This window comes from Malassezia japonica, chromosome 3 (genome assembly GCF_029542785.1).
Source record: "Malassezia japonica chromosome 3, complete sequence".
Classification (NCBI taxonomy): Eukaryota; Fungi; Basidiomycota; class Malasseziomycetes; order Malasseziales; family Malasseziaceae; genus Malassezia; species Malassezia japonica.
In genome coordinates this window covers 596,461-607,408 of record NC_083372.1, presented here as the reverse complement: position 1 = coordinate 607,408, position 10,948 = coordinate 596,461, and the positions used below count along the sequence as shown (strand labels likewise).

The following is a 10,948-nucleotide window of genomic DNA, read 5'->3' as shown; positions in this document are numbered from 1 at the left end:
CCGCCGCGCTGCTTTCTGGCGGACGGAGCGCAAGTGCGATGTTCGGCGCGTCGTCCTTTAGTGGCTTCGGCCAGCAAAACCAGCAGGGCACAAACGCTCCTGCGCAGCCGGCAGCGGGGGGGATGTTTGGTCAGACCAGCACCACGCCCGCGTTCGGCTCCTTTGGCCAGACCGCTGCGCCGGCCACGAACGCGTTCGGCGCCAGCCAGCCGAACACCTTTGGACAGGCAGCGAGCACCCCGGCGCAGACGACGCCGTTCGCCTTCGGCCAGTCGGGCACTGCGAGCACCTTTGGGCAGCCCAAGCCTGCGTCGACCTTTGGCGCATTCGGCGCGCCCAGCACGTCGACGCCGGCGCCGGCGACCAACACCTTTGGCTTTGGCGGCGCGACGCAGCCGCAGCCGCAGCAGCCCGCGTTTGGTGCGCAGCCCTCGACCGCGTTCGGCGGCGGGGGCGGCGGGGGCGGCAGCTCGTTCTTTGGCCAGCCGGGCTCCACCGCGCAGCCGGCGTCGTTCGGCGGCTTTGGCGCCGCGCCGCTCGCCGGCCAGGCGGCCGTGCCGGCCGTGACCCAAGGCACGGCGACCACGCCGTACCAGCCTTTCCGCGAAGACAGCAACCAGACTGACCCCAAGACGCACGCCAAGGTCTGGGACGTGCACCAGTCCATTGCCTCGATGCCGGCGTATGCGTCGATGAGCCCCGAAGAGCTGCGCCTGCAAGACTACCGCCAAGGGCGCTCCAAGGGCACCGGTGCGCCGGCTGCGACGCCGGCCGCGAGTGCAACGCCCGCGTTTGGCTTTGGCGCGCAGCCCGCGCAGCCGGCAGCGACGCCGTTTGGCCAGCAACAGCCTCCGTCGACCTTTGGCCAGACGCAGCCCGCGTCCGGCGGCCTCTTTGGCCAGCAGCAGCCCGCGTCGACGTCTGCGTTCGGCGCACAAAACAGCGCGCCGTCGCTCTTTGGAGGCGCCAAGCCCGCGACGAATGCGTTTGGCGCGTCGAACACGGGCTCGTCGCTCTTTGGGCAGAACACGCAGCAACCGAACTCCGGCCTCTTTGGCAGCAGCACGACGCAGCCCGCGCAGCCCGCGCAACCCGCACAGCAGTCTGGCTTCATGTTTGGCCAGAACAACAATGCCGCGGCGCAGCCCTCGACGAGCTTTAGCTTTGGTGCAGGCGCCAACAACAATGCCGCGCAGCAGAACAAGCCCGCGTTTGGCTTTGGCAGCCAGCCGGCCCAGCCCGCGCAGCCCGCGCAGCCCCAGAGCTCGTTCTCGTTCGGGCAAAACACCAACACGCAGCCGAGCGGCGGCCTGTTTGGCAACCAGGCGAGCACGAATAACAACGCCTCGTCGAGCTTCTCCTTTGGCCAGAACAACAACCAGTCCAAGCCGGGCGGCCTCTTTGGCGGCGCCGCGCCCGCCTCGTCGACGCCGTCGTTTGGCGGATTCGGCGCGAATAACAACCAGCCCGCGCAGCAAAACAAGCCCGCCTTCTCGTTCGGCGGCGGCGGCGGCGGCTTTGGGCAGACCAGCAGCACCCCTGCGCCGTCAACGGGTGCGCAGCCGTCGACCTTTGGCAGCAACACTGGCGGCGGCCTGTTTGGCGCGAAGCCCGCGCAGCCCGCGCAGCCGAGCGGCGGCTTTGGCTTTGGGCAAAACGCCTCGCAGCCGTCGCAGCCGTCGACCTTTGGCGCGAACAATGCCTCGTCGGGCGGCGGCCTGTTTGGCGCGAAGCCCGCGCAGCCCGCGCAGCCGAGTGGCGGCCTCTTTGGCCAGAACACGTCGTCGGCGCCGAGCGGCGGCCTCTTTGGCCAGAACAATACCACGCAGCCGAGCGGCGGCCTGTTTGGCGCGTCGTCCACTGCCCCGAAGCCCTCGTTCTCGTTTGGCGGCGCGCAGCCGAGCAGCACCGCGCCAAGCGACGGCCTCTTTGGCCAGAGCCAGCCGGCGCAGCCGAGTGGCGGCCTCTTTGGCCAGAGCCAGCCTGCGCAGCCGAGCGGCGGCCTGTTTGGCACGCAGACCAACACCTTTGGCTCGTCGCTCGCCAAGCCCCTCGGCGCCTCGGCGCCTGCTGCGCCGGCGCCCGCCCCGGCCGCGTCGCCCGCGTCGCTCACGACGAACCCCTACGGAACGGATGCGCTGCTCGCCAACACGCAGCCGAGCGCGGCTGCCCAAGCGCCGCTGCCGTTCAACGTCGCGCCCAAGAGCAAGCCGCCGCTCGTGTCGCCCTTCCGCTCGTCGCCGCGTAACGCGGTGCGTGTGACGCGACTGCGTGGCTCGACGCCGGCGCTGGACGTGTCGCAGGCGCGCGAGCGCACGCCCTTCCGGGAGAGCACGCCCGGCCTTGCGTCGCGGGGTGCGACGCCGGTGCGCTCGAGCAGCATGCTCTTCCGTGGTCCCAGCGATGCCCAGGCGCTCTCGCCGCAGGCCTTTATTCCCCGGTCGACAAGCAAGCGCCTGGTCCTCGACGGGGACGCGACCTTTGCGCGCTCGCCGAGCGTGCGCCGCGAGACGCTCACCGCCACGCCCCGCGCGCGTTTCTCGCCCGCGGTCGAGCGCGCAGCGGATGTGGGCGAGGAGAGCTTGTCGCTCCCGCATCCCGACCTGAGCGTGTCGCGCGTGAGCGAGCCTCCGCGCCCGCGCCAGTCGCTGCCGCGTGCGCCGCAGCACGGCGACTATGTGCTTACGCCCGCGCTCACCGAGCTGCGTAGCATGGACTACGAGGCGCTTGCCTCGCTCGCCGACTTTAGCGTGAAGCGCATCGGCTTTGGTGAGGTCGCGTTCCTCGAGCCGGTCGACCTCGCGTCGCTGCCTGACCTCGCGTGCATCGGCGGAGGCGTCGTGCAGCTGCGCGCAAAAGAGTGCTTTGTGTACCCCCAGGAAGAGGACCTCGAGTCCGAGACGCCGCTCGACGGCCTGCAGCCCGGCTACGTGCCCGTGCCCAAGGCCGCGCTCGGCCACGGCCTCAATGTGCCTGCGCGCGTGAGCCTCGAGGGGTGCTGGCCGCTGGACCGCGCGACGCGCGAGCCGCTCAAGGATCCGTCGCACGCGCGCGTCAAGCAGCACATTACCAAGCTCAAGAACAAAAAAGAGACCGAGTTTGTGTCGTACGAGCCGACGTCTGGCACGTGGACCTTTATCGTGCAGCACTTTTCGCGCTACGGTCTCGACGACTCGGAGAGCGAGAGCGAGGACGAAGTGCCTGCCATGCAGCTCGGCGACGAGCAGCACAGCGAGAGCAACGAGAGCGACTTCCGTGAGGAGGACCTCGAAGACGACGAGGCGGACGTCTGGGTGCCGACGGTCGCACAGCGCCCTCGCTCCGCGACGCCGGGCCGCTTTGGATCGCCCGCGCCGAGCGTCGCGCGTCTTGCGTCGCCCGCGCCGAGCGCGCTCCCTCGCAAAGTGCAAGTAATGCGGGCGAGTTTTTTTGGGCACACGCCTCCGCGCCAGGGACCGGCGGCAGGCGTGAGTAAGAGTCCCAGCTTTATGGCGGACGTCGACGCGGTGGACGCCAAGGCGGATGTTCCAGACGTGGAAGACGTCACGGAAGAGGCCGGCGCGGCCGACGCGGCCGACGTGCCGGACCAGGCGATCGACACGCCGTTTGCCGCGCCGATTCCCGTTGCGCGTGTGCCACTCGCCCAGTCCGTGCTGGACGACGGCCTCTTTTCGCGCGACGCGGGCCTCTCGTTCGGCCGCAGCTTTCGTATCGGCTGCGGGCCCCGCGACGCGCTCGTGCACAACGGCCTGCTGCACCGCACGACCCTGCCGGGCACGTCAGAGGTCGTGCTGGACCGCGTGCGCATCGGCGCCGATCCCGCCGAGGCGGCGCAGCTCGCCGAGGCGCTCCTTGCGCAGCAGCGCAGCGCGTCGACCGTAACGGTGGCGGACGGCGTGCCGTTTGTGCGCCCCAAGCCCGGCACGTCGTTCCAGACGCACGCGCAGCACTATGCTGCGGACGACAAGCGGTACGCCGCGCAGTTCTGGCACCTCGGCAGCGCGCTCTTTGATCCGCTGCGCGACGAGCTGCCGGCGGACGCTGCGCCGTCGCTGCGCGCCAAGGTCGAGCAGCTGCGCCGCAAGAGCGCACTGTCGCAGTGGCTTGCGCGCGCCGCCGCCGCGTCGGTGCAGACCGAGGCGCGTGCGCACCGCGCCGCATCCCGCTCCACCGAGCTGATCTTTGCGCTGCTGTCTGGCTTCCAGGTCGAGCATGCGGCCGACGCGGCGCTCGAGGCGAACGATGTGCGCCTCGCGACGCTCGTCGCGCAGGCCGGCGGCGACGCCGCGAGCAAAGAGTACCTCGCGACACAGCTGAGCGTGTGGCAGACCGAGCAGGTCGTGCCGCTGCTCGAGCCCGCGATGCGCCGCATCTACGAGCTGCTGTGCGGCCACCTCGGCACGGATGCCAAGGTCGCCGCCGGCCTCGACTGGCGCCGCGCACTCGGCCTTCACGTGTGGTACGGCGTGCCGTGGGAGGCGCCGCTCGCGGCGAGTGTGGCATCCTACGAAGCGGCGCTGCGGTCGCTGAGCGACACGCAGCCGCCGCTGCCTGCGTACTACGATGCGGCGAAGCTCGGCGCGCTCAAGCTGCGCGAACTCGCGCAGCGTCCTGGCGTGGAATGGGACGCGATGTACGAGCTGGTGCAGCTGCACGTCGACCCCACCTACCCCCTCGACCACGTGCTGAACGCGCGCAACTTTGGCGCGAGTGCGACCGAGCACACGCTTCCGTGGCACACGTACGTGACGCTCGCGCGTGCGCTCGACGTACGCGACTTTGCCGACGCCGAGCACGGCGCGCGCCTCTCGATTGCCTACGCCGCGCAGATCGAGAGCCAGGGCCTGTGGCACTGGGCCGCGTTTGTCCTCCTGCACATCGAGGAGGCGCACGTGCGCCAGGCTGCGGTGCAGGCGCTGCTCGAGCGCAACGTCGAGCACCTGGCGGAGCACGCGGCGTTCCTCGACACGCTGTGCATTCCCGCGACGTGGCGCGCCGGCGCCGAGGCGATTGCGGCGCACGCGGCGAACAACTACTACCACGAGTACGTGTGCTGGCTGCGTGCCGAGAGCCTGTCGAACGCGCACCAGATTGCCGTGACGCGCCTCGCGCCGGAAGCGTTTGTGCGTGGCGACGCCGGGCTCCTCCTCGACCTGTTCCGTCCGTTTGGCGAGGCGGAGCAGGAGGCGCGCGCCGCCGGCAAGCCATTTACCATCGAAGGGTGGAACACGGCTGGGCGCGTGCTACTCGACTATGCGACGCTGCCCCATATCCTCCCGCCGCTCTTGGCCAAGTCGGAAAAGGGGACGCTCTCCCCGAACGAGCACCATGCGCTGCAGCAGGCGACGCAGCGCACGCACGAGCTCATCGAGGCCGTGCCGGCCTTGTATCCCCCGTCGTCGCCGAATCTCATGACGACTGTCGCCCGCTCCGAGATGCTCGTCGTCCTGCACAACCTCGCGCGGCTCATTGCGTCGCACGCCAGTGCGCCGGAGCCGACGATGCACTGGACGCCGGCGCACCCGCCGGAAGTCGAGCAGCTGCAGGCCGTTGCGTCCGATTTTGGCGCAGCGATGCTGGCAACGTTGTAGAGCGATAGAGACTACAAAGGTATCCAAACAGGGCCGTCGGCGGCCACGACGCCATGCGCGGCGAGGTGCGCGAGCGCGGCGTCTATGTGGGCGAGGGGCACCGCCTTCAAACGGGGGTCGGCGCGGCGCAGGCGGCGGTGCATCTCGGGTGTGGAAAATGGAGCGGACGACACGCCGAGCAGTGCACAGATGTACGCGCCGAGCAGCGCGGGGCACACGACTTGGAAGCGTCGAGGTGTGCCGCGCCGCTCGAGCAGGGCGCCGGTGCGTACGAGCTGGTCGAGGCAGTGCGACAGGAGCTGGTGCTCTTTGTCGGCCAGGGCGTGTTCGGGAAGTGCACGGCCTTGGAGCTTGTGCTGCACAAGCGCATGCGCTGCACGCTGTACCGACGCACTGGTTATCAGGCCGGGGAGGGTAAAGGAGGGAATCAGGTGCCGCGAACGCACCAGGCCAGGGCCGAGCGCGGCGGATGTCTTGGCGGCGAGGTAGTCTTGTAGGAACTCGACCATGGCCCGGGTGGATGACGGAGCGGGGGGCTGGGGGGGCCGAGGGCGTGCCAGCGCGGGTACTAAAGGAGGCGCCATAGCGTCTTTTCCCTGAGCGCTTGGTAGGCCCCCCACTTTCGATCGTGCGCCCGTTTCTCGAAAAGAGGCAGCCGGTGCAGGGCGCATGTCAGCCCTCCCTGCCTCAGTCACCGCCCCCCCGTCGAGCTCTTCAATTACGCCACACTCTTTGGGCATGTCGGGCGCACGGCGATACATGCCGTCGCTCCGCGCAAGCGCCTCGAGCATATGAGCCGGCTCGTGCGTCGGATCGGCGACGACCTCGACGCTCTCCACGTCCATCGACCGAGACCGGTCGCGGCGGTCAAATACGCGCCCCGTCACACGCACAACGTCGCCTACCGCGAGTCTCGGCGCGTCGTGGTGCCCGTCCGCCGGGACATAGCAGCTATAGATCCCCGGCGCCGCCTTTTTTAGCGTCGGCGCGCACTGCACGTCGATCGCGGCCGACCCGTCGTCGACTGCATAAGCCTAGGCACGTACCCGTATACTCTGTCTGTCCCTCTGCCTCGCGCACGGCCACGACCGTCGCGACGACCGTCGCATAGACGCACGGCCACTGGGCGTGCCGGTAGAGCCGCACTGCGCCTGCCTCGAACAGCGCGGGAAACGCGCGCCGGAGTCTCAGCACATCACGGACGCACACCAGCACCGCGTTCTCTTTCTGCGACGCCCACCGGTGCTGGTAGTACGCGGCATGGAGCGTCGGGTCAAACAGCGCCGCCGACGCCATGCATGAGCGTGGAGGAGCTTATTCAGCAGCAAGGGACCACCATGTTGCGAATGCTCGGCGTGGCGCGCCGTGCGGCGGCACGCCCCTCGGTGATGGCCGTGCCTCGGCAATACGCACTTCCTCTCTACAAGGCCTACTCGACCGTTCCCAGCAAAGCGTGTGCGGCGTGTGGCGCGACGAACGATGCGGCGGCGCTGCAGTGTGGCGCGTGCCATGCCCTGCAGCCGGTGCCGAGCGAGGTGGACTACTTTTCGATCCTCGGTGTCCCCCGGTCGTCTGTCCCCGGCAATGGCTGGAAGGTTGACCCGAAAGAGCTCAAAGCGCAGTGGCGCAAGCAGATGGCGGTGACGCATCCCGACCGCCTTGTCGCGCGCCCCGACAAGGAGCAGCAGATCGGCGCGCAGCAGAGCGCGATTGTGAACAAAGCGTACGAGACGCTTGTGCGCCCCCTCGACCGTGCGATCTACCTGCTGGAAATTGCTGGTGCCGGCGATGTCGAGGAAGGCGCCTCGCTCGAGGACCCCGAGCTACTGATGGAGGTGTTGGAGCTCCAAGAGGCGCTGAGCGAGGCCGAGGACCGCGCGACGGTCGAAGAGGTCGGTGTGCAGAACGAAGCGCACCTCACTCGCGTCCTTGGCGAGCTCGATGGGGCGTTTGAGGCTACGCCGCTCGACACCGACCGCATCAAGAACCTCGCGGTGCAGCTGCGCTACTGGACCAACATTGCCAAGGCTGTGCAAGAGTGGCAGCCTGGTCAGCGCGTAGAATTGCATCACTAGCGTACATTACACGACGGTCGCACACACGAGCGCGATGTCGTCTACTTTGCCTCCCGGGTAATGAATGCCGTAGCGGGCCGCCTCGAGCTGGAAGGGCGACACCTTTTCTTCGGTCGACTGGCAGAGCCGTGCGTACTGCATCAGTGTCGATGCGACGATGTTGGTAAAGTCTTGTTTTTCCTCGGCGAGCGTCGAGGGCTGCTTGCGGGTGGCCCAGTGCTCACGGTGCTTGTCCTGCAGCATATCGAGCAGCTGCAGGAGCTCGGGGCGCTGCGGCGCATCGGGCGTCAGCGCCTCTTTTGGCGGGAGCTTGCAGTGCACATTATCCAAGAAGCCGTCAGTCATCAGCAGGACCATGTCGCCCTGCTTCAGCTCCTCTTCGGCGACTTGTGCGTCGCCCGGCTTGTTGCTCAGCGAGCCGGGCTGCCGTAACGCGGCAGGGACCTTGGCAAGCTGGTATGGCGTGTTGAATCCGTACAGCTGCGGCGGCGAGTGCGCCACCACCTCCAGACGGCCGTCGGGACTCGCGGGGTCCGGACGGAGATGCACAAAGCCCGAGTCGCCCAGGTTCGCGCTCTGGATCTTGCCGCGCACCATATCAAGGCGCAGCAGACACGCGGTCGAGCTGCCGGCTTGGATCGATGCGTCGCTGCTCACCTCTTGGAAAGCATGCGCGAGCGCCTCGCTCGGTGGCGGCAACGTCGCCTGCTTTTCGGCATAGAGTGTGGCATAGTAAAGGAGTGCGTTGGAAAAGTGCGAGGGGTCCACACCGGTCTCGGTCCAGCCACCGACACCGTCCGCGACGCCCATCATGACCGTAGCGCAGTCGGGGGTCTTGGTAATCATCAGCGCGTCTTCGCCGGCGTCGCCGCCTTCCAGGAGCGACGCACGCCACTTGCCGAGCTCGCTCTCGGGGTCAATCTTACCGATGAGCTCGCGAGGGTGCTCTTTGCCGTCCTCGTCTTTTTGGTCCTGCTCCCGGGGCTTGGCCGCAAAGGCATAGGCCGTCACGATCTTGGGTTTCAGCGGCTCGGTCGCGGCCGTGTGCGCACTGCGCAACGGCGCGCGCGAGCGCGTCATCGGAACGACAGGACGCATAGGGGCGCTAGGCGCCACCATACGTTTCAGAGTGCCTGCCGTCGCACATGTCGGGCGCCAGGGGCGGGAGCCGCCAATCATCCTCTCGACGAAAAGCGACGGAAGAGTGGAGGAAAAAGTGCGCCGATCCGTGGAGAAGGTTTTTTTTGCATGGGCAAGGCAGCCAAGGGTGCAGGCAAGGCCGCGGCGAAGGCCGCCAAGAAGGCGAAGCAGGAGAAGCTCGCGGAGCGGCGGGCGACGAAGCAGGCCAAGGGCAAAGGAAAGGGCAAGGGCGATATCGACCAGATGGACGAGGACGACCTCGATGCGCTTCTGGAACAGTACCGCACGCAGTGGGAACAGCAGCACGCTGCGGCCGAGGAAAAGGTCGGCGTCGAGCCGACACGCCGCGCCAATGCTACGTACGTCGCACGACTTACCCAGCCTCACGCCATGCCCGCTTGGCAACGATTTGTGGCTGTACGGCGGCGAGTACTTTGACGGCGACTCGTGCGTGTTCTACCAGGACCTATTTCGCTACATTCCGGAAAAAAACGAGTGGCGCTCGTATGCATGTATGTATTCTAGCTGACGCAGGCCATACGCAGCCTGGACCGCGCAGCGCGCATCAAATGGTCGGGTCGCCGGCCAGCGGCGGCCAGCTGTGGTGCTTTGGCGGGGAGTTTGCCGGGACAAAGCAGACCTCGTTCCACCACTACCGCGACCTGTGGGTGTACTCGATTGCGGAGCGTGCATGGGAAAAGGTCGAGACCAAGGTACGGCCGTGCGGGCGCAGCGGTCACCGCATGGCGATGTGGAAGCATTTTATCGTGCTCTTTGGCGGCTTTGTCGACACGGGCATCCGCACGTCGTACCTGCAGGATTTGTGGGTCTTTGATACGCTCGAGTACAAGTGGCACGAAATCAAGCAAAACGACCTGCGCCGGCCCGGCGCGCGCAGCGGATTCTCGTTCCTGCCGACGCCGGAAGGCCTGGTTCTGTATGGCGGCTACTGCAAGAAATACGTCAAGGGGCAACGCACGCAGGGTGTGGCGCTCGAGGATACGTGGATGCTGCACATGGACGAGGACCTGACCAAGATCCAGTGGTCCAAGCGCCGCAAGATTGGGTACGCCCCCAACCCCCCCCGCTCGGGCTGCACCATGGCCTTGTGGGCGAACCGGAGCACTGGCGTGCTCTTTGGCGGCGTCACGGACACGGAGCAGGACGAAGAGTCGATGGACTCGGTTTTTCACAACGCCTTGTACGGCTACCAGCTCGCTGGCAATGGCCGCTGGATCAGTCTTAATCTGCGCAAGCAAAAGAAGAAGAGAAACGACGCGATGGACGTCGACGAAGACGACGACCCTAGGTCGATGCTGCCGCTCGAGCGGTACAATGCGATGCTGGCCGTGCAGCGCAACACCTTGTATATCTATGGCGGGATCTTTGAGAGCGGCGACCGCGAGTACACCCTGGACGACTTTTATACCATCGACCTCTCGAAAATGAACCAGGTCGTTTGCCTCAAAGAGTGCCCGATCGACAAGCTCGAGTGGAAAGAGTCGGACGACGAAGACGACTCCGACTCCGACTCCGACTCCAGCTCCGACGACGACGACGACGACGACGACGAGCCCGAGCCCGAGCCCGAGGAGCAGGAGGGCGTCGAAGAGACCGTCGAGTCGGACGACAACGAACTCATGGAGGTCGCCGATCTCGAGCTCGAGGACATTTCGCCCGAAGAGGCGCAGGCAATCGTCGAGCGCCAGGCGGCGCTCCGCCGCGAAGCGACCGCTTTTATGGGCGTCGCCAAGGACGCAAACCGCACGGAAGAAGACGTCCTTTCAACGCCGCAGCCCGGCGAAGTCCTACAGACGTTCTACCTGCGCACCAAGCACTACTGGGCCTCGCTTGCCCACACCCAGAGCGAGGGCACGTCGCGGGGCAAGCAGCTTCGCCGCGACGGTTTCGACGTACGTATCACGACTAATCCAGCTCGCCGAAAAACGCTTTATGGAATACAAGCCGATCCTCGACGAAATCGAGCGCATCCGCACCGAGGCGGAAGGCGACATTGACGAGGCAGAGGGTGGCATGCCGCGGCGGCCTACTGGGCCCGGCGCCGAGAGCCGCAATCGGCGGTAGCCTCCACATGGACCCCCGTAGTGCTCTATTTATAATCAGCCCGTCCATCGCAGCGAG

At 67.1% G+C, this 10,948-nt stretch overlaps 5 protein-coding genes across 5 annotated transcripts; 3 read left to right on the top strand and 2 right to left on the bottom strand.

The window, feature by feature from the left end:
- Positions 1-38: 38 nt before the first annotated feature.
- On the top strand, positions 39-5,591 carry MJAP1_002169 (uncharacterized protein; the record flags this gene model as incomplete). The annotated part of the gene is made up of 1 exon (XM_060266113.1): positions 39-5,591. One exon carries the CDS (start codon positions 39-41, stop codon positions 5,589-5,591), a length of 5,553 nt encoding a protein of 1,850 aa, XP_060122096.1.
- Positions 5,592-5,602: 11 nt separating this feature from the next.
- MJAP1_002168 (uncharacterized protein) lies at positions 5,603-6,887 on the bottom strand (the record flags this gene model as incomplete). The annotated part of the gene is made up of 3 exons (XM_060266112.1): positions 5,603-6,127; positions 6,287-6,615; positions 6,638-6,887. The coding sequence occupies 3 exons, from the start codon at positions 6,885-6,887 to the stop codon at positions 5,603-5,605; spliced, it is 1,104 nt and encodes a 367-aa protein (XP_060122095.1).
- Positions 6,888-6,928: 41 nt separating this feature from the next.
- On the top strand, positions 6,929-7,666 carry JAC1 (molecular chaperone; the record flags this gene model as incomplete). Its single annotated transcript, XM_060266111.1, has 1 exon — positions 6,929-7,666. The coding sequence occupies one exon, from the start codon at positions 6,929-6,931 to the stop codon at positions 7,664-7,666; it is 738 nt and encodes a 245-aa protein (XP_060122094.1).
- Positions 7,667-7,672: 6 nt separating this feature from the next.
- On the bottom strand, positions 7,673-8,746 carry PTC7 (protein-serine/threonine phosphatase; the record flags this gene model as incomplete). Its single annotated transcript, XM_060266110.1, has 1 exon — positions 7,673-8,746. One exon carries the CDS (start codon positions 8,744-8,746, stop codon positions 7,673-7,675), a length of 1,074 nt encoding a protein of 357 aa, XP_060122093.1.
- Positions 8,747-8,914: 168 nt separating this feature from the next.
- Positions 8,915-10,891, top strand: KEL3 (Kelch repeat-containing protein 3; the record flags this gene model as incomplete). The annotated part of the gene is made up of 4 exons (XM_060266109.1): positions 8,915-9,165; positions 9,188-9,318; positions 9,341-10,719; positions 10,742-10,891. The coding sequence occupies 4 exons, from the start codon at positions 8,915-8,917 to the stop codon at positions 10,889-10,891; spliced, it is 1,911 nt and encodes a 636-aa protein (XP_060122092.1).
- Positions 10,892-10,948: the final 57 nt, after the last annotated feature.